This window comes from Falco rusticolus, chromosome 7 (assembly GCF_015220075.1).
Source record: "Falco rusticolus isolate bFalRus1 chromosome 7, bFalRus1.pri, whole genome shotgun sequence".
NCBI lineage: Eukaryota > Metazoa > Chordata > Aves > Falconiformes > Falconidae > Falco > Falco rusticolus.
The window spans coordinates 44,144,476-44,171,266 of NC_051193.1; the positions used below are offsets into that span (position 1 = coordinate 44,144,476).

Sequence of the window (26,791 nt, forward strand, 5' to 3'; positions counted from 1 at the left end):
ACACCTCCTGGCATTATTTTTTGCAATTTAAGTCCCAGGAACTTTCTCAAATGAGGTAATTACGAAGCATACCCGATGTCAGGTGTACTGGAAAGAAAAAAGGATTCTTCAGAAGGAGATTCAGAGAGGTACCTTCTCTCTTCCTGATATAAATGGAAACATCTGAAACCATTTACTTTCAAGTCAAGTGGTATTTCATTACATAGGCTTTTTAACTGGAGCACAATGTCATTAATTGTTTAATTGTTCTTGCTTATGAAGCATTTTTGTTCCCTTTGTGTTTTCCCTGCTTGAGAAAGTCTCAGGGGTATGATGACTATTGCATGGAAAAAATACGCAAAAGACAAACCGTTTGCTCTCTTTTTCCCTTGTGTGGAGGTGAAGAGTTCAGTCACAATTTGCTGAGACGCTGGTTCAGTTGTATGCATTGTATCCAAACATTTGCTAAACAAAGAATACTTTTAGTACAACCCAAATACAGGAATAAGCTTTCTAAGAGCTTCTGATGCTATACTTACTTCTTCAACACACCTAATCTTAAGCAAGAAGCATTACCCAAACAGAACACAAACTGTGCTTTGGAAGTTTTTAATGGAATTTAAAGTAAAACTTTTCTTACACAGACATTTTCTTCTTACAGTGTAAAAAAAAATGTAAAATTGCTCAAACTTACAAACTTGGAAAATTAGAGACATTTCAAGTATCCAATCAACCTCATTTTATGAAAACGATGTATATTAAAAGTTCCAAATGCATGAATTTTTCTAACATCATGTGCCCCTGGCAGTTAATCTTCCTTTCTGCTACTGTCCAAAGGAGGCAAAATTCAGTCCCAAGCTGTATCCTAATCATTCACTGAGGGGAAAGAGAAAAACAATTCACATAGGTAAGAATCCTACCAGTCTGTAAAGACGGTTTGAGAACTTATGATTAAGACCTCTGCAGATGGGATCAGTTGAAGCGAAAGGCTCATGTGATTTGACTGTCTTTTAAGACGGGCCAATGACGGCAGCTTTGGCAAGCTTGCTACTAGTTTATGAAATCATGGATTGGTGATGGGAAGGAGCTGTTCTGCCAGAAACACTCCAAGAAACTTCTGACCATTTTGTGGAAAAGACAGCTTGGACACAAGATAAAACAAGGGTAAAGAAGAGCTGATGTTGGATTTGCAGCTTTATTCAAATAAAACTCAGTAAACAGAACACATCTGGGTCAGGATTCCAGTGACTCTGCCACACCCCAGCTGCAGGGCACTTGTTTTCCAGGTTTGCATCACACTAGTTAATGTTTATACTACTGAAAACAAACAGTACAGAGTTCTCTTTAAAAGAAAGATGCCTGTACAGGTATCTTTCTTCATACAATCTTCATTGTTCATCATACACACATTACTCCTGTGAGTAAAATAACACTGGTGGCATAAGTCACAACATGCACTCTAAACCTCACCAAGGAAAAAAAATCTTACCTGGTTTGAGTTCGAGTCCATTTCAAGGCATGGCGTGGAGGTACAGCAATAGTTGGATGGTAAAAAGTGCAGTCTGGTCTTGTACACTGGGTATTAAATCTACAATGCTGAAAAGAAAAGCATTTCAGAAGAGGCTGCTCAAAGATGGCTGGCTGAACAAGCTGACCTAGAACGTGTTACATGCACGTTTGTATGACATACCCGAGAGATAAATGAATCAACAGCTATTTGTAGCTATAATGCAGACTAGCACAATCAGTTCAACCCAGTGACAGAAGGAAATCCTTTTGAAAAAGGATTAATTATGAATTAGATGCACCAAAACTGCCCTGCAAACAAGTGCAAACGCTTTGCTTTTAAGGGTTTACAGAGTTCAGGTCCAGTCGATCTGTGTGTACAGGTTAGGACCCTGACACCGTGTTATCTGCAAGGCAGAGGAAAAGCCAGAGCATCTGAGTAATAACACCTGAGAACAGAGCCCTGAGGACGCACTGCATTTCAGCAAGTTTGGGCTAGAAAAAAGCACTAAACTTACTGGCACAAAATATGCGGGGACACAATTATATAGAACCTGAGTTATAAAGTCTTGTACTATATAATTACAGTAATATCCTTCAGGATAACTGGGCAATCTTTAAAGTTTTTGTATATTGAGGCACATCTGAAGGAACTGCCAAGTCTGAGACTTGTTCCTTCCATACAGGCTACAAGCTATCCTTCTCCCCCTCTGCCCCCAAGCATCCTCGCTGGGCAGATTTTTGACAAGCGTGATGGCTGACTGCCTTTTTGAAACTCCTCAGAAGCATCTGGTAGAAAGATTATGAAAAAAATGTAATTTTCCAAATTCCTTAAGTCACTGCTTTTGCATATCCTGTTTCTGAGCTACAGTTAAAATGTGAAAAGTACAAGCAAAAATCATTAAATGCTAGTGACGTCTCCTGACCCAAAGTAACATATTTCAAGTATCTTTCCAGAAAGAAAGGGAAGAGAGAGGAGATAATTCTTACTTTGGGGTGATAAAATGGACATTCCATTTTCTTGCAAGCAGGAAAAAACTTGCACAGTGGACTACTCGAGGATATAGACGGTGTGGGTAGTAGTGCTAATAGTAGAAAAGAAAAGAACAGGAAGTGAACCTGGATCAGAATAAATTGCTTTTTTAACATGGTTCCACACAAACAAATATATCAACCCTTCTGCAAGAAATAATTATGTTTTATGATACACCAAAACTCTGCAAGAAATATGGGAAGCATATCCAATGCACTAAGTGGATCTCATCCCAGGGCAGAACAGAATGCCAGGTCATCGTTAGTCTCTGTTCTTCACCATTGCAGGACAGAAGGTACCATGGTCGTGGCAATGCTTCCAACAAATTAAGTAGAGATTAGGCAAAGAAATTCAAATGATAGAATTAAACAGCAGTGAGCTTGTTAAGAGTTCAAGCTAACTGGACTGAAAAGTGCAGGCAGTGCACTTTCCAGTAATACAGAGGAACTCTGGAAACGATACAGGAGGTAAGCGCATAGTCTGCCTTCTGGCAAAATAACAAAACTACATCATACTATGACTAAGGCCTAAACCACTTCAAAAGATTGTGACTCCAGCAGAGTAAAGGCCCTCCCTCCACCTTGGCACTGTTCAAAGGCTCAGGAATACAAACCCACACTCCAAACACAGCTATTGCCTTCACCGGGTAACCTCATCCCTCAAAGTCATCTCATCATTGCATGAGGTTAACTTCAACAGTCTCATTAAAGAAAAAAATGTTCATACAAAAGACAGAAACCTCTTTTCAATTTGTGTCACAAGCTCTTGGTACAACACGTATCCAATTTTTTCGATTATCCAACCCAACAAATCTGAGTAAAACTGCCATGCTGGCTAATCCCTTCAGAAGGGACTAGTTGTGCAAGTCACCATTTTGGCCTTGCAAAGATTTCATACAGGCTCTTGCACAAGAGCATTTTTCTGATAACAGTTTTTGCAGTAACACTGGATTAGTATTCTTCATCTAGCGTTAAGTGTTGAAAGAAAAATTAGTCAAATCGAGGAAAAAAAAAATTTTCACCACTGTCAGTTTCTTCTAAAAATACTGTTTTCCCTTCAGCGCCTTTGTTTAAAGCTCAGAAAAACAAGATGTGCTCACCTGGTTTAGGAGGTGGATGGGGGTTTCGTCGACTGGCGTGAGTGTAAGGACAGTCTGGCTTAGTGCACTTTGCATCGTATTTACAGTTTGGATGGATGAACAAGCATTTATCAGCAAATTTGCAGTTCGGAAAAACTCTGAGGGAAAAGAAATTGAGTCGTAAGCCCATACTCAGAGCAAAATTCCCCAGCAGCTGTTATGCATGAAAGCCAGAATATCACAGAACTCCAGAACTACAACAGGGCTTGCACACACGTGTTAGTTACTTCCAAAGTAGGGCATGCAGGTGTCGTGTGTACACGAACAGGTCTGTATTTATTTTCCCTGTGGACACTCTTGACATGCAGTAATTAAGTGAACTACCTCACACTCAGTGGAGTTTGGCAGCAAGCTACTTGTTGCAAGCTAAGACGCATTGCTCTGAGTGTGCAGTGCAGAGCAGGAAAGGCACCGTTAATTCAGACCTTCACACAGAGGGGCACAAAATTCCCTAAGTAAGGTGGTTATTCAGCAAAGAGAAAGTGTCATTTTTAATTTAGTTATGTAGGATTTTAAAAGAAAACTCAAATATCTGAGTAAATGAAACTACCCAAACTGGTAACAGAAATTGTTCTAGACTGTTGCTGCTTGTGGAAGAGAAGTCAAAGGCACACTGCACATTCAAGAGTTAGCCTCTGCTTTCAAATTAAAAAAAAAACAACCACAAAACAAAAGTCACTGAACTAGCAGAAGAGTGTCTATTGTTTGAACAAGACACCAATTCCCACATCTCTAAGTGACACAAAAACACCAGTCTGTATGCTAAACTAAGCTTTATTCTGCATGAGCAGAGCTGTGACTCTTACTTATTGAAACCATCACTGTATTCCGACACGTGGTAGATGGGAGGAAAACAGAAGACATTACAGTGCGATAATCTAGCTCTGATCCTACCCTAACAGACTTACACCGCCTCGGAATATTTACTGACACAGAGGGGAAATCTGTAGCACTGAATTAAAAGTAACACGTCAAGTGGATGAGCTTTGCGCTACTCACTTGCAAGGTAGTGTGGGGTGATGGTACACACATTCATCTCCATTTTTGCAGGCAGGCCAGTACTTGCAGCGCTCAAGCACCTTCTCCTGTTTTTGCAGCACATTTAACTGTTCCATATCCACTAGGAAGCAAAGAAAAAAGAAAAAAACCACCAAGCTGGGACCTTTATGACTCTACATCCGATTTGGCATACACAATATAGCAGAACTGAAATTCACAATATTGCCTATTAACCGTCTCCTTTTAACCCAATTCTTGGCAAGCCTCTATAAATCAAGAAAAGTCATGACAGTAAAAATTTATGTACAACCATATTATCTGAAGAAAATACCCAAAACTATGAAGTGAAAGAAGTCATAATATTGGACTGACAGCTGCCTTTTGGTGATAAAAGATCAAACTTGCACTGTTTACAAGCAAAATAAATTCATTTTCTTCACAAATCCAAACTGAGGTATTAAAGTCAAACAGACCAGATCTCGATCAGACAAGACAAAGATTCTTCAACTGAGCCTTAGTTACAACTGTTCTGCTAAGCCGTATGTTAATAATAGCTATGCTTCCTTTCTCCAAGATATTTTTGACTCTAGAAAATTATTTCAAGAAGTAAAAAAAAAAAAAAATTAAAAAAATCAATTTTTACACTAGTCAGATAGGAGTTATTAGTATGAGGGCACACACCAAAAAAGAACCACTTTCATGTAATTTGCTCAGACAGATACCACAGTTACTGCAGTTAAATGACTCCAATTCAAAAAAGTATTTTAAAAAATTCCAAGCTGAAACATTCAATACCTTCACTACTCTTAAGGAACCTAGGACTTCGACTTTCCCCTATTTATTTGTAAGGCCTCATTCTGCAAATTCTGGTAAATAAGCATATGCCTTCACTGTTGTCTTAATTTTCCCACATCTGCCTAAACCTTTGGCTTTTCAAAGCTTTCCAGGACTGCTGAACTTACGTCTCTGATCTTACTAGTGCCACACTGCTCCAGCTGCATTCCATCCTCAGCCTCTTTTATGCCGCCTTTGTGCAATACACTGAAGCCAAGTAATGCTGTCCTACAGTAAAACCACACCGTTTGTAAAATCACTTCCATGCTGACCTGATTCTGTGTGACCTTCAGTCACACCCGTGCTACTTCTGGCTAACATAGCCAATCAAATAAGAATCCTTAACAAAGTCACTGTACCAGCAACACTCTCCTGTACCAGCAACACTCTCCTGTACCAAATGGCTTTGGTCAAAGTATGAAAGAGACTATACTAGTAAAAGCACAGATCTGCAAGTGTAGTACTCTAATATATATTTCACTGTACTAGTAAAAATGTGCCAACAGATATATAACATTCCTTTCTTCTTTAAGACTGCCTGGTACGCATAGTACTGCTGCAGCCAGTGGGACTGAAAGGACATGGACTTAAAAGATCTTTGCTCTTCCCCCATGGCGCTCTCAATCGCATTACACATTTACAGCTGGATTCATGACATAACACCACCTGACATATTCTTTAAAGTTCAAGGCACGGCAAAACATTTATCATAAAATGTCCTGTCCATCAGCATGGGGACAAACCGTAATGGATCAACCACAAGTATGGATTTCTGGCAATGAAGACAAACTACGTTTTCAAAAGAAAACCAACACATTTTACCAATACTGAGATGTGTGGAAAACTACCCACCTGCCGTATTGCTCTAGTTTACCAAGATGAAGGCTTCTAAAGATATGGCCCTACTGCACTACAACCTTTCATTTGCCTAAAGAATGTTGAAGAATAAACGCTATCACTTTGACTCCTTAAGCACAATATATCCGAGAGTTCTACTCACAATCAAACCACCACATTAACGTTAGATCCCATTGGTAAGCATAATTACCATCACAGCTCTCCAGCTGCCTGGTTACAATTTGCATCTGCTGTGCTCGAAGGCCTTTTAATCCTTTGCCGGCACACATATTTTGGGTAACTGGCTTTAACCCTTCAGTTATACACATATCTTCCTCTTCTTGATCAGAAAGGTATCCTGGTGGACTGGGCACACCATCCAGTGTCACGATGAACTTGGGACTAGCAGGTTTCTCCGGCTGTGTAAGCTGATCTCTATCAAAGAAATAAATGTAGTAAAAATAGGTTTTCTGACTTAAGAGCTTTGGGTAAAAGTGAGTTGCACTAGTAACTAAATGCAGCACAAGCTAATCTATGGAGAGTCATGCAATGACAATCCTTCTTTTGATACTACTGTTAATGTACTCCAATTAACAGTTTGCCTTCTAGTCTCCCTGAAGCACTGCTAAGAAATACAGCTTGCTATGGCATACAGCAGAGAATTCGGCAGGTACATTTCAATTTGTTGCATTCTGCTTAGAGAGATCTGAAAGCCATTTACAGACACAGCTAAATAAAGGAGTGATTAATCTTTTGAGGAGTTTAGAGACAAAAAAAGTGAGGGTAAATACCATTCTTGGAATCACAAACCTTTTAATACACAAAAGAGGTGTCTCCCCAAAAATACCGAACAGCACATTATGAAACAGTGGGCACAAAAGTTTTGGGTATAAAAGTTTTTAGGACTAGGAAGAGAGAATTGAAATACTGACACCAAGAACTTCGATGCCTAGCCTGATGAATGGATCAGTCTAGCCCAGTATCCTGTACCTGACAGCAGTCCAAGTGGATAAAAGAGGGAGTATAAATAAGTTTTCTCCAATCTTCCACGGTCCTACCCATTTCATCCAAGGGAGTTCCTGAGTGACATGTGATTCTAAATATCTGAAAATGCACTATGGAATTCTCATCTTTGACAAACAGTGATGGTATAAACTTCAATTCTCTATGACATTAGGCTAAAGCAACTACAGTGTAGAATGCCTTTAAGAGAGAAAAACAGCACATTAAAAACGTTACTAGCCAGAACTTCCAAGTTCAACCAGTCAGAAACTGGCCTATTCACGTGCAAAAATCTACCACTTTCCTGTAGCACAGTCACAGTTTTCAACTGTGACATTGCAAGGTTATCCTTTCGGGTTTGTTCGTTCATTGTTAGTTTTATTTTTAATTAGCATGGGCTGTTTAAAGCCATTCATGGAAAGGAAACATTAACAGTTTCTCAAATACAGCAGCCCACAGCGATGAAGTACCTCACACTGTTCTGAGTGGATTTTAACTCTTAACAGGTAAGATACATAAAACTATTTGGTAGCTGGAGCTATCAAGGCTTTTAACAAGTCAGGAAAATGGCTGTGTACTGGCCTTTGTTCCTTTGGGGAAACGAAAAAACATCCACAACACATCATTTGAAGCTGACATGAACTTTAAACTTCTCTTGGCCAAACTCACCAGCAAGGAGCCTTAAATCACCTGTCCCACATGCCACTTAACTGTTTGCTGGGTTTCGGGCACTGAGCTACCTGCATGCAGAATGCGCTGTTTTCCCTCCAGCATAAGAGCTCAGGATTCACTCCCTCCAGCATAAGAGCACAGATTCAATACTGTGTTAAAGGACATTCCTTAAGAAATGTAATCTCAGCGTGAAACTAAAACTAAAGGCAATTTAAGCTAAGTTATTACTTCACTAAGATTTCAGAAATCAGAACAGCTATGACAAAAAGAAGCAGTACTTTTCAGTTCCTTCTTTCCTGCAAATCAGAGACATGTTCATGCTACAGTTCCCCTGGGAATTAATTTCCCTTTACAAGGATTTCTGGCAGGTTTTTTTCCCCTGCTTTTTTTCCTCTGCTATTCAACGTCAGTCCATTTTCCATGATTTCACAGACACTGACTGGGCTGCCAAAGCACAAATACGACTGAACGATTCCATCTAAACCACAAATAAGCATTCTGACTAGTAATAGTCCTAAAAAGTAACTTCTTACCGTGTCTGTATTAGACGACCTGAGAGTACTCGTATTGCCTCTGTGGCTCTCTTTCCCAATTGTTGATTCTGTGGAACTACTTCCTCAGATAACTTGGGCTTCTTCAGGATAAATGACCTAGTATCTGTGTGGACCATAGATTCTACATCATAGTAATCTGATTTGGGAGAAAAATTACATAGAAAAAGAGAAAAATAAGCTTGTAATTGTACTCTTAAACTTACAGCACATTTTTTAATATGAATTTACATGGCTGATAAGAAATTAAAATAAAATTAGCCTACTAGTAGCTTCTAGAAAACACTTTACTTCTTTGCTAATTCCACAGAAGGGGATCAAAAGGAGCCACAGGCCCTATTAGGCCTGACCAGGAAACTTTGTTACTGAAATGGCTGTGCTGAAACAGCACTGAAGGGTGTCCACACACACCCACAATCTCTCAGGCTTTCAACACTTAACTGATGTAAGGCTTTTATTCCTTAGAGAGGTAAAAACTAGAAAATACTAGAACCGAAAAGGAAATCCTATTTTCACATTCACCAGCAGTATTCAGTTTGAAAAGAAAAGATCACAAGACTTAACCTTGAGTCACTTGCAAGGTATCTTCAGTCACAGGATCAATCTGGAGCCGAGAAGAGAGCTCCTTTTGTTCAGCTCCTAAAAAAAACAGCAATTTGAAGCATATTTTACTGCATGTCAAAATTAAAATATAGATTAAAGAACTGAAGCATACGCTTCCAATTCCTTCGATTAGAAAAAAAACAAAAAAAACCCAAAACCAAAAATCACAACCACCCCCTCCCCACTTCCAATAAAAAAGAAACCATCCTCATCACTATAAACCCCTTTCTCATTGTTTCAGAAACAGCAATAAGTTTTCTCCAGCCAGATGGCATGGCACAATGCAAATACGGAAAGACTAGTCTTTCCCATAATCAGCACTCAGTACAAACCACGTCCTTTCTCCTCATTTTTAGAGGTGTTGACTATTCAGAGAACACACACAGAGGAAAGCAGCTAACTATGTTATGGTGGTCTTAAAAGAGGTGAAACAAATCAGAGTAGCACTGTTCTATGTTTGACTTGTGATTTGAAAAAAATTACTTGGCTTTCTGTAACTGTCCTAAGCAAGCTGTCATTTCCATTTCAATGGCAAAAGAACAAAAATATTTAGCATAAATATTTCCTGTACAATAATTCAAAGACTGATAAAGCTTCTTCTTACATACTTTACAGACACAATTTCAACAATTTTATGTTGGCAAAAAGAGTCCAAACACATCTATATGAGAAGTAAGAGACTGAAAAAATAAGATTTTTTTAATAACAAATGTTTACCATTCCTTAACAATGACCATGAGCTGATCTAACAAAGATCTTAGTCAAACCAAATTTTACTCAACAACCTAAATATCTAAAGATTCAGCAAGTATAAACTAACTTCTTACAGAAGTGTTTTTCCCATTCCTCATTTCTATGATTCCCTGAAACTAACACAGACACACACACACATTTCTTTCTTTGCAACAAAATCGGATCACCTTGAACTCCTTCAACTGTCTGCTCCTTTGGCTCTTCTTGAAGCTGAGAACTCAGAGCAGGCAGTCTATTTTGCACATGTATTACTTCTAACTGAGATTCTTCTGGACTAATTCGAGTTCTTGGTGCAACTGGAACAGTCTGTTTCTGTGGAACTTTAAATAAAGAAATAATGATAAAAAATTTACACACAACCCAATCACTCTACAGTGCTATTTTTACATACGGTGCTAAACTCTAACAAATTCCTACACACACACACACACACACACAAAAAAAGATCCCAAGCACCTGTCTCCCCAAAAAGCATCTTTAGCTACCTGTAAAATTCTTAGTGTGAAAGTACATTTGTACATGTGCATAGATCACCCTATGAGTGGCACCTCAGAATATATACTTGTAAGACAAAACAGCACAAAAAGGACTACAGCAACATCAGCAAAGTATTCATTCAACCACTTCTACACATAATTAATGTGGTACTTTCTTATGGTATTGAAATCACTTTTCATTCCATCTTTCATACAATCATGATTTATCAATGTATGCTTTCTATACAGTGCCAGCTACCCTATGCTAAGGTGCTTGCAAATAGAATATAAAACTCAATGACAGTTGAATCATAGAATCATTTAGGTTGGAAAAGGCCCTTAATATCATTGAGTCCAACCGTAAACCTAACATAGCCAAGTCCACCAATAAACCATGTCCCTACAGTCTTTCAAATAACTGGTGGTGACTCCACCACCTCCCTGGGTAGTCTGTTGCAGTGCTTGACAATCCTTTCAGTGAATAAACATTTCCTAACATCCAATCTAAACCTTCCCTGGCACAAACTGAGGCCGTTTCCTCCCATCCTATTACTTGTTACTTGGGGAAAAGGGACTGACACCCATCTCACTACAACCTCCTTTCAGGTAGTTACAGGCCTCCTTTCAGGTGTAGCATGGATTTTGGGGGTAGCAGCACAACAGGGTGACTTTTTTACTTGGCTTCTGCTAAGACTGTCAGAACTGGTTGTGAAACGCTAAGCGTGTTCTTCCCTTGGCTGAGTATCACCTTAACACTCAACTTCTGACACATACCACTAAAAGGTACCACTCAGGACTGGATTTATAATTTATGACCTTACCATTTGGTTTTACCTATGTATTTCAAATTAGCTTAATTCCATATTCTATTCAAAATACTTAAAAAAAAAAATACATTAAATATTACCCCTGAAGTGGAACAGCCTGCATGATACTAAGATAAAAATTCACAAATCACCTCTGTATTAAACTACAAAGTGGTGCCTTTTGGTATCTCCACTGAAATAGTCTCATGTTGGTAAGTCAAACTACAAGATCACCACTGTTAAAAATCAATCGTTTTAATTTAAAATCTTCTGGCTATGTTCTACTTCCCACCATATTGCTATGTACCCAGGAAAGAGCTTCCTGCATCGCCTGAGTATACTGCTCTCTGTGTCACTGCTTTTTTCAAACTGCTCATTCTTCCTATCACCTATAACGAAGACAAGCTGTTAATGCTTGGGAGGCACATTATTTGCTATTAATGAAGAAACATAATTTTCTTTTAGAAGTTTACTTTATGAAATATATTTTTGTAAGTAGTCAAGCAATTCAGTGGTTTACTAGAACTATTCTTAGTTAATTTTTCTTCAATTCTAAGCTTGACAATGATCTCTATTAGTCATCCATACCATTTATTCTGTTTTAAAAGCAGCTCACTCTATCCCACTTTTAACATGCATGGACATCTCCTCCAGTTCAAGAGCCTCTAAACACAGAAAACTCCCTACACATCTCTTGCCTTTAGATTTACTTATCAGCACTTGCGCAACCTTGAAAATACAAGTAACAACAACAGGGAAGAGGTTCACAATGACCGTTTAGTAAATGTTAATGTGGAAGGAAGGTATGTGTTTCTTACAGTTCGTTTGTGGGTTTCGAGAGCACGAGCAGGCAAGAGAGTTTAGATAGCTTTCAGTCTTGCTCCAGATGGCATAAAAGTCATGGTTTAGGTAATATAGCGAATGCTCCTTCCCTGGCAACGTGCGGTACTTCCTGCTGACAACACTAGGTTTATTAACACCCAGTGAAATGAAAGCACACAAGAGAGAAGCTGGATTTGCCCCTCTTCAGCAGAAGTCTCCCAGCTAGAAGAACTGAATGCCTACATACAGGCATTGCTCAGTTGCTGTTATCAACTGCAACTCAATACCTAAAACCACTGAACTGAAATTGCATACTCACTGTTTAAAGACAAGATACGCTGATATACCAATCAGTATGTTACTTGTTACTTTGCTCTTCTATTACCTCCATCCAGTGCATTCTGGTCTTTTGCTATTTGGCTTTTTCTCCTCCCCTCTCTGAAGGAAGGAGGAGAATGCAGGAAAAAAAAAAGATCAACCACATAACCTGCCTAATTTTGAACACTTTCCCCCAGCAACTATCAACTTCAGAATAGTTCTGGCACTTCCATTTTGTATCTATATGTTTTACAGACTTACTATCTTGATTAATGTATTTTAAATAACTCTTTCCTCCCTTGTTTATGCTTACATAATTCATCACTGAAGACTAAATGTAATATTCATAGGACATGGAAAATCCCTTACGTGTATTACTGACATGCACTATTTAAGATTCTGTTTTATCTCTAAGCGTTTGGATTTATAAAATATAGCTTGGAAATATTATAGCCTAGCACAGACAAAAATAATGCTAATTACCAGTGGAATAATTGGTTGTTTTTGTAACAGATTCCTGTGCTTCAGAGATTGCTTTCAGTATTAAATTCTTATTGGCCTGCTTTGAAGGTGGCAATGAAGGTCTAAGGGAGAGAAAAACAATTAATTAATTAAATGTACATGAATTTCAACAGCAACTGTATCCATGTTAAACACTGATATTTCAACAGGTTAACGCAGTTATACATAACACTGATAGAAATCATCATCTAAAATCAATTTATTCGTATTTGTTTTCAGCTTCTTCATCTATTCTCCAAGTGGATGGGAATCCACAAAATGCTCTCAAAAATGAACGTCCAGAGGCACGATTTCACCTCTCAGCTTAAGTTGCTGTAAAAACATGCTGCTTCTGAAAGGAACAACTGCCATTCATTTCTTCCCACCTCTGCCCCACACATCTGTGGCTGTTTGTGTTGGCACTAGTAATTATGCAACTGCCTCGGGGAGTAAGATCCAGCAGAAAACTGACTATCAAAAACATACTAGTTGTAAAAAGAGCTTTCTGTTTGTCTTTGAACATCAACAATAAGGAAGTTTAAGTAAGATAAATGTGCTATGGCACTGAAGTTAAATTCAATAAAGTGTTTTAGCTTAAAACAAATCTTACACAGGCTAGAACTGTAAACCAGTAGAACCATCTCTTCCCTAATTTAAATGTTCTTCCTCTTATTGTTGAAAATCAGATATAAACCATTGATGTACTTTGACTGACAACTGACATTCAGTCAGAATTAGGGAGCAGAAAAAAAGGAAAAACCTCTTAAGTATTTTGGAAAGTTAAAATCACCTTACAGAACAAGTGATAATTGGTTTGAAAACTATTCCTGGAATAAAACCAAAGCAATTAAAACTCGTGGAAAATTATTTTACAACACTAAATATCTAGTCTGAAACATGCCAACATTAATGTTCTTTTGCCAGTAAACTTTTCTCAAATAAAGTTTCACATGCCATTATAGCTTATGCACAATGACAAAAACAGGTTACAAAATCAGAGGAGAAAGAGTGGTACAAACAGGTATCTCACCCACAGAGTTGTGAGATAGTACAAAAAAATATAGAAATGGCTTACTGAATTTTGAGTGTCAATTTTCAAAACTGTGAACAGTTTTCCCCACCCTCCACTTCCAAAGTTTTTGTTCATTAAATTCATTCTTGGAACCACACAGAATCACTAAGATCTTAAGTACCTTCTTTCTGGCTTTGCAGGTACAGACACACTGCTGGAGATGCTTCCTGTTCGTGATCCATAGTCTTCCTCTTCCTCCTCGTCTTCCCCATCATTACAGAACTTTTTCACTTTGACTACTGAGCTTACAACAGGCAACCGTCTCTTCCTGGAGCTTTCCTCCTACAACAAACAAAGCAGCCAAAACAATTAATTTAGCATAAAACATGTACTAATAAGCAGCAAAGATAATACTGCAATTCTACCTATGGCCAGAAGACAGAGAACTTCCATTCAAGTTGTATGAGTCTAGGACTACTGTACGGTCTGCAGAAACAAGTGACAACACTAGAGAATATGCAAATCAGACATAATTACACTCAAACATATCATTAAAGATGTAACTGTAAACAACATTTAGAAAGCAAGAGGGAAAAACTCTAAAGTACAAACAATTTATCCAACATCTACAGAAAAAGCAGTTTTCCAAATAAATTCATGCTAACCTTCAAGATGCACCTGTTGAAAGTCTGATAGAAAAAAGTTAAATCACTAAGAATGACTTTCTCTTCTGTATCAACTGTAATTTCAGATTAGTGTAAGGATTAATTTCTAGCAAGCTGGAATGTTCCAAAGCCAGGACAGTTCAGTTTAGGCAGTGCAAGGTCCCTGTTCTGACACAGCCACTCACCACCATGCACATGAGTGATAAATTTAAACCCCAGGTTGCGTGAAAGCCTAGGAGAAAGCACACATCAATAATTCCTGTAGGAACCATCACTCAGCACTGAACTACACAGGAGCACAATGAGGCATCTGGATGTCAGGTTTGTACACAGTTCCCTTTAAATGATCCTATATCCTCCAAGTAGAACGAAAAATCCTAAGGGATGGGCCTGGACTACACCAATACAGAAGATTCATCCAGTAAAAAACCCAATACCTAAAAAAAAAGACCTTTTTAAAGATAAGCACGAGAAATCGTCAAAAAGGTGGCAGAATACAGCACAGGTCCACAGTTCTAAGAAAAGCTCCTGAAATAGCCCTCTTCTAGACATTTTTCATGGAATAGTAATAGAAGAAAATCATCACAAGACCTTTTTCTAACGTTTCCAAGAAGTAGTATGATTGTCATTCATCAGTGACATACATACTACCTTAAACAAATCACTACTTTCTCACTATATTCTCATTCTCACTTCCCCATCTTAACAAAAAAAACCCCAAACATCAGCACATCTCTTTCTTCGTAAAGCATTCCAGATTTTCAAATAAAATTTGTTGTCCTTTATACAGAACTAAGTAAGTAGTAGCAAAGACAGAGAACTATATAAGCAGTAACAAACACAAATGCACTTGGAATACAACGTTATTCATTACAACGTTAGCAGCCGTAACAACCTTCATTCCTCTCACAAAGGGCTCTGATTCACATGGATAGTCTTAAAACTATCAGCTAGGACTATCACCCTGCCTGGCTCTGTCTGGCCTCCAAGGTATGTAGGGCAGCAATCACCTTCTAGTTTGTCCCTTGTACAACACCCATCCCAAAGAGATCTTAAATGCCATGGTTCTAAATAGTATAATCATCATAAGCAACATACACAGGCTTTAGAAGCTAATGTATATCTAGCATAGGTATGAATAAACAGCAGCCCAAAAATACTGATTTACAGAACTGCATAAAGCTAGAGATTTACATAGCACTCACAAAAGATCATGCTGTTCCAATGATCTGGAGATCAAAATTACTATTTCTGATTCATCACGTGCATCATAACAATGAGCCCAACTCAATATGGCATGAAGATGTACAAGCTGATTAACTCAGATGCAGCAACCTGTCAGGTGATGATGTTAAACCATGCAGTTTCTTTTTATCAGTGGACTCAAAGGATTAAATCCCAAACCTACTGGTATCAGTGACAGAAGTCCTTCATTTTCTCTGAGGTCAAGATTTTACTGGAAGCGTACATAGTAATTTAGGTTCCTAGCAAGTGTAAAATATTGCAATAGTTTAAATCCTACTAACCTCACTGCCTACTTTATCGGCACTAGGTTTGGAGGTGGGTCTGTAATTTTCTGCTAAGCTGTCAAATGCTTCTGGATTGCACAGCTGGCCTGTTTCCAAAGACCTGCAGTTTTGCATGTCTAACTGCCGGCTCCCCTGTAAGTTGCCCTGTTGTGACAATCTGTGCGTATGCACGTTGCCATCTGCACTCCTGCTAGCTGGTGGTCGGTAGATTTCAGCAGAAGGACGAGAAGAACCGTAAGTTACAGTTACAATAGGTTTCTTCCGTGACAAAGGATTCTCCTGCACAAAGTTTAGGTCTTCATCAATTAGATCATCTGGTTCAGGTTTAATGTCAATTACAGCTTCAGAAGGTGACAATTCCCTCAAAGGCTTGACTGTAGATGTTAAGCGGGATGCAGAACCATCTTCACAAGACTGCCTGATAAAATAAGAAATTGCCAAGTATTAACTCATCTGCAAATAAAAGTTCTGGAAAATGAGAACTGTCTTTTAAACAAAACCAGCAGGGAAGAATCATTAAGGTATTACTGTTTATACAAATCTAAACACACTGATCACTATTTTTTAGTTTGATTAATAAATCTAAGCCCATTTGTTGCTAAAGAAACAGAACTGAACTCCTGATTTGATGTTTTTTATGCAACCAATTGTAGCAATGCTTTACTCTTCAAAATTACTTTGATCTTTCCAAGTATCTGTGCTCTTCAGACTGGCTACTACAGTCACGCAATTACTGATGTCTGAATGTGTGTTCATAGGTAAGAAGAACCTTTACCGTGAAGCAGTGTTCCTTTGCTCCTGTGAGCTAGTTGAAACTCTTGAGTCATTTCTTTCAGTCCGAGTGCTGGAAACTGCAAGAGGTGGTAAGATATCCTCACGCCTCCTCTCATCACTTACACATGAACTGCTTTTGCTGGAAGGAGGGTTGCTCTCAAAGATACTAGATTCTGAAGATTTTACACTAGTTGGTTCTGTGGAGACAGGCACCTTTCATTTTCACATCAAAGCACAGCAATACAGATTTTGCAGTAAATGTAGCTAAGAAACTGCCAACAAAACATTGCACAAATCTGAAAACAAAACAAGCTGAAAGCTGTCTCAGCCGAAAACATCAGCAAGAAACACTCAGAAATAAATTCCGGACTCAGAAATAAATTCTTTATCTCAAAATATAAAGCAATTCTCTAAAGAGTCAGGACCCAAAAGACCATATGAATTGATAACTACAGAACAGTCAGCCAAGATCTTTTTTGAAACTCTTTAGACATGGCAACACTACACAGAAAAGATAAACCTATTTTCACTTAAAATTAATTTTCTTACTTACCAGTAGTCACAGATCTCAGCTTATCCAAAACACCGTGGAGCCTGAAATATATGGGGGACAGGGAAGGAACAAAAGAGAAAACTGAGAAATAGAATAACTTTAACATACATTCAGAATAATCACCTTTCAGAAACGAACAGCCTTTCCTCCCCTATAACAAGTATCTCATTTATCTAATGATAATTCACTTTCCATTGACTGATGTATGTTTGACCTCAAAAGGAAGGCTTTAAGTATCTTGCCTCCAGCAAGTCCTCATAAATGCAGGTAGAGCATTCATCACATCATCTACTTTTGGCACTTAGTTTGCAGTACTTTCCACTCTCAGTACAATTAATGGTGTGAGTTAACTGTTTTCAAAAGGAGTATTTAAAAAAAATCTAAGTTAAAAGCCTAAAGTGTAGCCGAAAATTTTACTTCATATATGAAACTCCAATTACACAGCAGAGTTAAAACATAATTCTAAATACAAACCTAAACAACACACAATTCACAGCACTTAACATACTCAGGATTCTTATAGCATGCTTTGTATGTAATCAACCATATTCTTTGAGACATGCTGATGAGCAAAAATATTTCAGTAAGGCACCAAATTTACTGTTTGCCTGTGAAAAAGGCACCAAGCTGAAGCAATATGGAAAATCAGGCGGCTATAAAATAATAAGGCTAAACACATATTGCAGTGAGAAGAAAGGTAAAAAAAAAGGGGGTGGGGGTGGGGAATCCCCACACTTAAGCGCATTTCTTACTTGGAATTCAAACCTGATCACGGGCACCTCCATAACTTAGACTGACTATTAGAAAAGAGTTAAGAAACAAAAACATACTGAAAACTGGGAAAAGTAAGGAAGGCTTATACTCACCTCCTTGTGAATTTTCACTAGAACACTCTTAAAAGATTTGTCAGCTCAGTTCTGTTATCATACGATATCTCATATCAGCTTTCACACTGACCTCTAGAGAACTGTGACCCGACACTTGGTTCAGAGTAAGTGTTGGCAAACCAGCAGGACTACCAGGTCTGCCACAGAATTGTTGTGAAACTTTTGCCATGACCCCAAATTACCAGCTACAGAGACTAACCAAGGAAAGCAAACCTTTTTGAGTATTGTATTTAGCCAGAAACCCAATGCTGAAGAATGCAAACATACTGGGTTGCCTTTAAAAGCATGTAAAACTCCCAACTACAATGCTATTTAACTTTTTTTTCACCAGTCCTCTTACAGCTTATTGCATAGGTTTCATCTTGTCTTCTTTTATATCATTCTTTTAACCAATACCTACTTGGTTACCTGACAAAGTGCTCCAACATTGAATTTTTACGTGTAAGCAAATGGGGTTAACTGAATTGAGATTAGAAGACTCATTACATTTGAAATTTAAGCAAGTGTCAAGACAAGCTGGAGGTGCAATATCTACATATAGTTGATATCCAGTTCTAAATACATTTTTTTTTAAAAAACTAAATCTTTATTTCTGTTCCCTGCTGAAATTTGCTTTCTCTACCTCTTTGTTATTTTTTTCAATGAAGTTTTGGTTTCATTTACAAAGCCATAAAAGTGTTTTCTGCTACATATTATTGTGTTATTTCTTACTCTATAACAGGATTCAGCCAAAACCCTAGTATTAGTTACCCTCATCAACTTGCAAACCTCAATTTTTCTAACTGATTCCCAAAATACTATGGGAAAGACAACCGCATGACATACTGATACAATGAAACCCACATATTTTGCCTAGGCAGGGCACAAGAAGGAACACAGAACATAAATGCCTGTGTACTTTTAAAAAAAAGAGGTGCATGCTTAATTCCACTTTCTCATATTTCTGACAAATGCCAGGAAAAAATTGAAAACTTTGAAAGTAAACTCAAATTACAGCCATACAAGTTAAACTGTGTCCTGGTTAAGTTCCTCTTAGCTTGTGCAGTACTGTGTTTCAGATTTGGTGTGAGAATAATGTTCTCACAGATGTTTTAGTTGTTGCTAGGTAATTTTTATACTAAGTCAAGGACTTTTCAGTTTCTCAGGCCCTGCCAGCAAGGAGGCTGGAGTGGCACAAGAAACTGGGAAGGGATACAGTCAGGACAGCTGATCTGAAGTAGCCAATGGGATATTCCATACCACAGAACGTCAAGCTCAGTATATTAACTGTGGGGACTTGGCCACAGCCTGCGATTGCTGCTTGGGGACTGGCTAGGCATCAGTCAGCGAGTGGTAAGCAACTGTATTGCACATCACTTGTTTTTTTAACCCTTCCCTTTGGATTTTGTTCCTCTCCCCTTCTCCCTCCCTTTCATTCTAATCGTTTCATTGTAATTGTTGTTGTTATTATTATTGGGGGGGGGGGGGGGGGAGTCCTATTTTATTTCAGTTATTAAATTGTTCTTCTCTCAACCCTCAAGTTTTACATTCCATCCTGGTCCTCCTCCCTATGCCACCTGGGGTAAGGGGTGAGTGAGCAAGTGGCTGCGTAGTACTTGGGTTTCTGGCTGGGGTTAAACCACAACACACTGCCACATAGAAATCCATCAGTTTAAACTGTTAATACAGTGAACTGTAATAGCTGGAACTAACTTTCATTTTCTGTCAATGTTTATGGTTTCATAACATACCCAACTTCTAAAATGTTACTCTCTGCTATTTAATAGCATAAAAACTCCCAACCAAATAAAAGGGAACTTCACTAATCACATAAAAGAAACACTGGAAGTGAACATAACTAGTCAGTATGAAAATTTCAAAGGAAAACAACTGAAGAAGCAGAAAAAACGTAGTATTTCTCCAATCTATGCAAAACCAAATAATGTTCCTTCATACTGTATTAGGTTAGAGAATCAGAAATAAGATTAACTTGAAAACATACACAACTCTGAAAGCAAGAAAAATCTTTGGAGTGAAATATCTGTGTGGATACTCTTAAACACGGAGTTAATTAAAGGTTTACACTGTAAGACAAATTCAGTATTAGAAAATGCATAACGGCCAAGGGTATCATACAGCATAGCATAAATTATCCCCACTCAGGATATTCAGGAGTTTAAATTTAGTTGCTAATTTTCCTGCTCACAATAACTGTGGGGTTCTACTTTTGTTTTGTAGAGCTAGGTAGTGGTAATAAACAACAGCCCGAGAGGTGGGAATACCTAAGCATTTGGTGCTAAGCCTTGTCAAAGGCAGTATACAGAATTAGATCCACTGCTCATCTGTCCTGATATAGTAATTCCTATGCACAACAGCAATCTGAAGCACTATTAGCATAAAAACAAAGAAGTTTATCTTTGAAGAACTATTTTACATCTAACTACAGCAAATAACACTCTCATGTTCACAGTGGGCTTTGCAGAAATAATTTTAAGTCAACATATGGCCCTCACCTACCTGAGCATTTCACACTATCTTCAAAAATTCGACTGGACTTAAGAGCAAGCACAGACTACAAGCCCTCCAGTCCTTTGCAACTTAATTATCATTTCAATAGCCTAACTTGACAGACTAAAATAATTACCTTATTAGAACAGCAACATAAAAGTGTTAATTAATGTAAATTACACAACAGGAAGATGAGTAACTTCTTAAATTTTCAGGTTTCACTTATATAAAGCAGTCCTGATTACTGGTAAGAAGTGTAACAAGTAGCTTACAAACATACCATACAGTAAACCTGACAGTATTGTTTCCCAGGAAAAGGGAAAGGTCTTCCGTCATCTGCTCCTGACTCTTCTTATTGGCCACCATAACCATAATATAATCAGGGAGCTCTTCATCTAATAGAAAGAGAAATACGTTGTTTTAAAGTATAACAAATCATAAGACATAGCAAACATCCTTAAACATGTAACCAGGATATTTTTTTCCTGTTTTACTACAAAGACTCTGTAGGCAGAGGATTAGGTAAGCAAATTGACATGACTTCCATTACCTCTGAGGCTCAATACAAGTTTCAGCTATGTAAGGAATAAAAGGTAGTCAACCTCACAAGAGCATGAACTGAAGATAAGATCAAAGTATTTAAAAGTGAATAAATAAAACAAAAAAAGGACAAGATAAAAGAAAGCTACTCTGTTGCCTACATCTTTTTACTTGGAACACTAACAACCATCTACAATTGTCGTAATTTCAAATATTGCCAAATATAGCACCTTATCCTTGTCAAATTTCCTTTAGTCACAAAGGCCAAACAGATAAATAACCCTTTCTGATCAGTGCATTAAACAAATCAAAATTGTATTCACTTCCAGATTTTCCATCTACACAAAAAAAAGCAACCAAACAAACAAAACCACCAAAAGCCAGCAAGCCCAAGAGTCTTGATTCTCTAACTCCATAATGAATGCAATTTCATACGCAGGGAGAAATCCATTCCCTTGCTGGACTGCTCACACAGGGTACCTCTACTCATCAGAATGACACTATTGTCCAGTAGCACTCCATGACATGAACGTAACGACAGTAAGTGAAGATAGTTGGGAAATCCACTTCAAATTGTGAATTTGAACAAAGGCACTAATATAGCTATATTCATTTCACCAAGTTAAGACTGTACACAACATTAAAAAGACCTAAAAAATGAAAAATATGAAATAGATCTCAAAATACAAATCAAAGGAATTGCCTTTCTTCTATGTTTATGTATCTTGTAAATAATTCATCTGTACCCCAGACTACAGATATAACATTCATACATCACACCTGCAATCCAGTATCACTCTTCAAGTGTTCCAACACAACACATTCCAAGTCTCAACCCAAACTTCTTTTTGGTGTTTTGGGTTTTTTACACGAGCTACAAGTTGCACAAGACGGATGGATACTCAGATCGAGGAACTTTGAATAAATTTTATTTTTTTGGCCAAGCTACTTTTAAACTTGATCAGCTCCTCAGGTGGTTCAACATAAAGTAAAGAAGATACTTCAAGTATAAACCAAAACGTTAAGTTAGCACAATTACAACAACAGTATAATAGAAGGAGGAAAGAAAGAAAATAACTGCTTCCCTCAGTGACTGCACTAGCTATTATGCCAATTTAAATTGTATGCCAAACTACAGCGTTTGACAATTTTTATACTGATGAATATTTAAATATCTTTATTTTGCTTCACAGATACAATTTTTTCTTTTTTAAGTTCTACACAAGTAAGTTTCAACATGTCTTGTTGAAGACTTTTCAAAAGAAAAAAGCTAGCAACTACAGAAAGAAAGAAAAGCATGGTTCTTGCCACAGAGGCTAGAATGAGGGAGAACTGATTTTTACTAGCTACCTAAAGAAGAAATGAAGAGGTTTTGAAAAACATTTCTTGAAAAGTTATCAAATATAATCAAGTCAAGGCAAAAACTCTGAAAAATGACAGAAACTGTGAAACAGTCATTTTAAAACAGACAAAAGGTCAAGTGCAGTCAGATTTGGTGATAAAGAATACAGTTATTTAAAGAAGTTTGGAAGTTTACTGAGAAGTGCAGATATTGTATGCTGATCTTGGAAACTGCTTTCTGAATACCAGAAACTGAGAGAACAGAAAAAATATATAATCCACCATAGCTGGAATCAAAGATTACTAGTATTCTACCAGCATCTTGGTAGTAGAGATAAGAAAGGGTTTTTTCAGAAATCCACGAAAAAGCAAGACAAAGAATCAAGGACTGAGAAACTGAAACCTGGAATGATGGTAAAATACCCAAAAAGAGTTATTGAAAAAGAAAACTTTTGATAAGGTGAAAAAAGGTAACTTTACAATGAAAAAATTCTAAACAACGTTCCTTTGCACCTGCTGCATTCAGAATATCATCTAATAGGCAACTCCCTTCTACAGAGTCAATAAATTTTGATTCCATAAATATAATGCCCCCCTGTAAATAGGTAGTAAGATGAATTCAAGATCAAACTACAAATTTTCAGCTTAGTCCTGCAACTCATGGTATCTCTGAAATCTTCCTGAAATCCAAGAAGTATCATATCATACAACCAACAAGGCAGTTGCAGGACTGAGGTGTTCTGCTTCCAACAGAACACTGTGTTAAGTTACCAACTCTTACTGCTGTAAAAACCAGCTGCTCTTAAGTACAACATCTGTTTAATCCTGGAATTAGGAAAAAAACCCCAAAACACAGACACACTGCTCCTATCTCTCGCCTCACCATCCAAAATGAAATCTCACCCTGTCTCTAAGATTCAAGCTAATGTTGATGAAACATGTACCTAACGTAAGCTCTTAATTTTCCCCTTAACAGCCAAGCTCTTACCTTTTGAAGATTTGTCCTACATGTTTCTGACACAGCTTTTCCACCTCCTAAAATAGCCTACCTCTGTCTTACAGTAATACCCTTTCTCCTCTAATTTTGACAAAAAAGCCACCCTAAATTCAAAAGGCTGTTGAAAAGATGCCAAAGGAATACTCCATTTCAGCATGCTCACAGGTAACGGCTGCTATATTTGCAAGGGTCTTGCTTTACATATATAATATTTCTCCCTGTACTTCAAAGAAACTTCCTTAAACATTCACAGACATCATTGTTTGTTTTGTTGTTCTTTCAAATCTCTTGCCACCATTTCTCCTTGAAAGGGAAGATTGATAGCCTCCTTAGTTATTTCCTTTTAGTTCTTCATGTATCAATGTCCACATACTGCCTCCTCTTACACTTAGACTGTACATACTTTGTGAAGTCTTTTTTCATTCATACTAGTCCAACACTTCAGATAATTCATCTCAAGTTTAAGGCTTCTGTATACAGTAACACAAGTAATAACAGGTAAATACGATGTTCCATTAACTAGCTGGTTGTTTCCTATCTAACAACAATGAACATACAGAGAAGTGTAAACATATGATAAAACTTACCAACATAAGCACCCAGTTCCTGCAACTTTCCTTTTATAGCACCCTAAAAAATAATGAAATAGTATTTAAGTGATGGAGCAACACAGTATTTCTAACTGCAAAACGGTGGGAGGCTCAGCAAAGTTTGTCTTACTAACTGTTTGAACGTGTTTTAACACGTTACTTTTCCTTTTCCTATGCTCCGCTGTTCGGGATAGAAACGTAGCAAGAGTGAGGGACAGACAGCGGAATAGTGCGAACTGCCAGGAATCTCACACTCTACCATACTTCCTATATGCCAGTTCCTGGTACTACCAGACAAACGCCAAGTCCCAGCTGTCCCTTTTTTACGCAGAGACCATCCGGGCTCATAAGGTGCAAAGAAAACGAATCCCGAATGGTTTGATGAAAGGTCACTCCCGGCTGAGCAAGAAAAAAACACCAAACAACTACCAGGATTTTCAAATTGCGATTGCCGAGCGGGAGCAGCCGACAAGACCTGAGGGTAACGGGGCGCACGCCAGGGCGCCGGGCTGCGGCTGCTCCCCCTCCCGGGCAGCGCCGGGCTCCGGGCCTGCGGGCCCGCCGGCTGCGGGGCAGATGGCAGCTGCCCGCGGGGGCACGGCGGGGCCCCGGCTCCGCTTCCCGAAGAGGCGGCTCTCCTGCTCGTGCCCCTTCCCGGGCAGCCCCGAGGCCGAAGGCCGCCTGCCGCCGGTAACCCCGGCCCGGCTGGGGCTCACCCCGCCGCCTCCTTCGGCCGGGTGAAGGGGGCTGGGCGGTGCAGGGCCCGCTGCGCCCCCGCCGCCCCCGCGTCTGAGGGAAGGCCGGAGGCAGCCCGGCGCCTCAGCCGTCGGCCGGGCCTAGCCCCCACAAGCGGGGTCAGGTCCCGGCCGCGGGTGGAGAGGGAGCGACCCGGCTACTTCTCTCTCACCCGGATCTTGCGGCTAATCTCGGTGCCGATCTCCATGGCCGCGCCGCCCCGGTCCCGTCCCGTCCCTTCCCGCCGCGCCGTGCCCCCTCCCCTCCCGCCACGGCCTCCCGGCTCCGCTCCCGACGCAGGCCGCGCCGGCTCTGGAGCGCCGCGCCGGAGAGAGCGCGGCCTCCGCCTGCGGCGCCCCCTGCCGGGCCGCGGCGGCGCCTCCGCACCGCCTCCACCCGCGCCCCGCCTGGCCCTCGGCGGGGCCCTCCGCGGCGGGGCGGCGGGGGGTGCGGGGGTCCCGGCTCGGCGGGCACGCCCTGGCCAGCACCAGGCGCTAACGGAGCGGTAGAAGGTGGCCGAGTTCGCTCCGATGCCCCTCAGCAGCCCCCGCCTTCTTCCCGCGGCCCCCCAGCCAGCCCCTCTCTTCACCGCAAGGCTCCGTGCACCCTCTAGGTGCTCGCGACCCGCGGCTTGCCCGGGCCCGAGGGCGGCCCGGCGTGCCCCTGGCACCGTGGCGACCGCGGGGACATGGGGGACGCGTAGCCCGGGCGGGGGCCTCCCCCCTGCCGGCCGCCTTGGGCCGCCCGTGGCCGCGAACCGCTCCCGAGGCCGCGGCTGCGGCCCGACAGGCACCGGGCAGGTACCGGCGCCGGCGAGCAGGGCCCTGGAGTAACGGAAACAAACGCATCTTCTGGTATATTTCTATAAATAGTTGCGTGTCAGAGGGTCTACTCGTAATTTGTACATTTCATTTGCACATTTCAGCTTTTTTTTTTTTTTTTTTGACTCTTCTTTCCTGGTTTTTATAAAACTGGTTTATAAAGTCATGCCACATGGCTTAGGTAAGTATGGATACCATACAATTAACTACAAAGTTACTTTAAATAATGGTCTTTCTTTAAAAGCACAAAAATTGAAGATTTCAATAATTCATTTAAAAGCAAGTAAATAATGGTAGAGCAATACACAAAGTATCAAAGTAACATTTAATGCCACATTACAGCTATGCTATGAAAGTATTTTAGTATTGAATTTTAATTTTGTGACTTCACACTAGACTGATAAGAAGCCTTAAAACAGCAGACTTTTTGGTTTTTTTCTAAGAAAGAGGCTGCAGTATCTACTCATCTTACTGCTACAAGGGATCGGTTTCAGGGGGAGGAAGAACCATGTGGAGAAAACCCTTTAGGGCAGGTAACAGTAAGCAGAAGTCATGTTTGGGGCATACATTATCCTTTGCACCAATGTCCCAGCTTCACTTCAGCTGACTTAGTGAGTAGTAACATTATAGAAAACTCAGCCTACAGATAAAGGGTCTTTTACAAGTAATGCCGCTGGGTAAAACAAACTCCAGGCATTGTAGTTAACAGCTGTATTAATCTCTTTCTGCATCACTGCTCCTAATATAAACCAAACATCATACAGAGATAGCCTAGACTAATTGTTGCTAATGATCTGAGCTGGCTGCCTGACTGTATTTATAATACACTGGTGTTACGGTGAGATACTAGTAACAGATCAGTTTAGTTGCAACATTCCATTTTAACCTTCAAGAGATGCATTTTGCTCTCTTAAGATTTCAAGTAAGTTTTATTACTTTATTATTGGAACAAGAAAAGTCATTATTGAAGGACAGAAATAGGAATTGAATTTATTTCATAACTAACTAATGGATTTGCCTTAGAAAGAAA

The 26,791-nt window shown here is 39.4% G+C and overlaps 1 protein-coding gene across 2 annotated transcripts; it reads right to left on the reverse strand.

Moving 5' to 3' along the window:
• Positions 1-574: 574 nt before the first annotated feature.
• On the reverse strand, positions 575-25,211 carry ZC3H14 (zinc finger CCCH-type containing 14). Of its 2 annotated transcripts, none has more exons than XM_037393771.1 (17): positions 25,113-25,211; positions 24,203-24,245; positions 21,018-21,132; positions 17,364-17,404; positions 16,812-17,007; positions 16,034-16,454; positions 14,024-14,184; positions 12,813-12,913; positions 10,075-10,227; positions 9,116-9,190; positions 8,534-8,690; positions 6,538-6,761; positions 4,656-4,773; positions 3,618-3,754; positions 2,476-2,570; positions 1,469-1,575; positions 575-855 (listed from the first exon to the last, which is right to left on the reverse strand). In XM_037393771.1, exons 1-17 carry the CDS (start codon positions 25,146-25,148, stop codon positions 849-851), a joined length of 2,187 nt encoding a protein of 728 aa, XP_037249668.1. In that variant the 5' UTR covers positions 25,149-25,211; the 3' UTR covers positions 575-848. The 2 variants fall into 2 exon arrangements, with proteins under 2 accessions (XP_037249668.1, XP_037249667.1); XM_037393770.1 differs by having other exon boundaries at positions 4,656-4,776.
• Between the last annotated feature and the right edge of the window lie 1,580 nt (positions 25,212-26,791).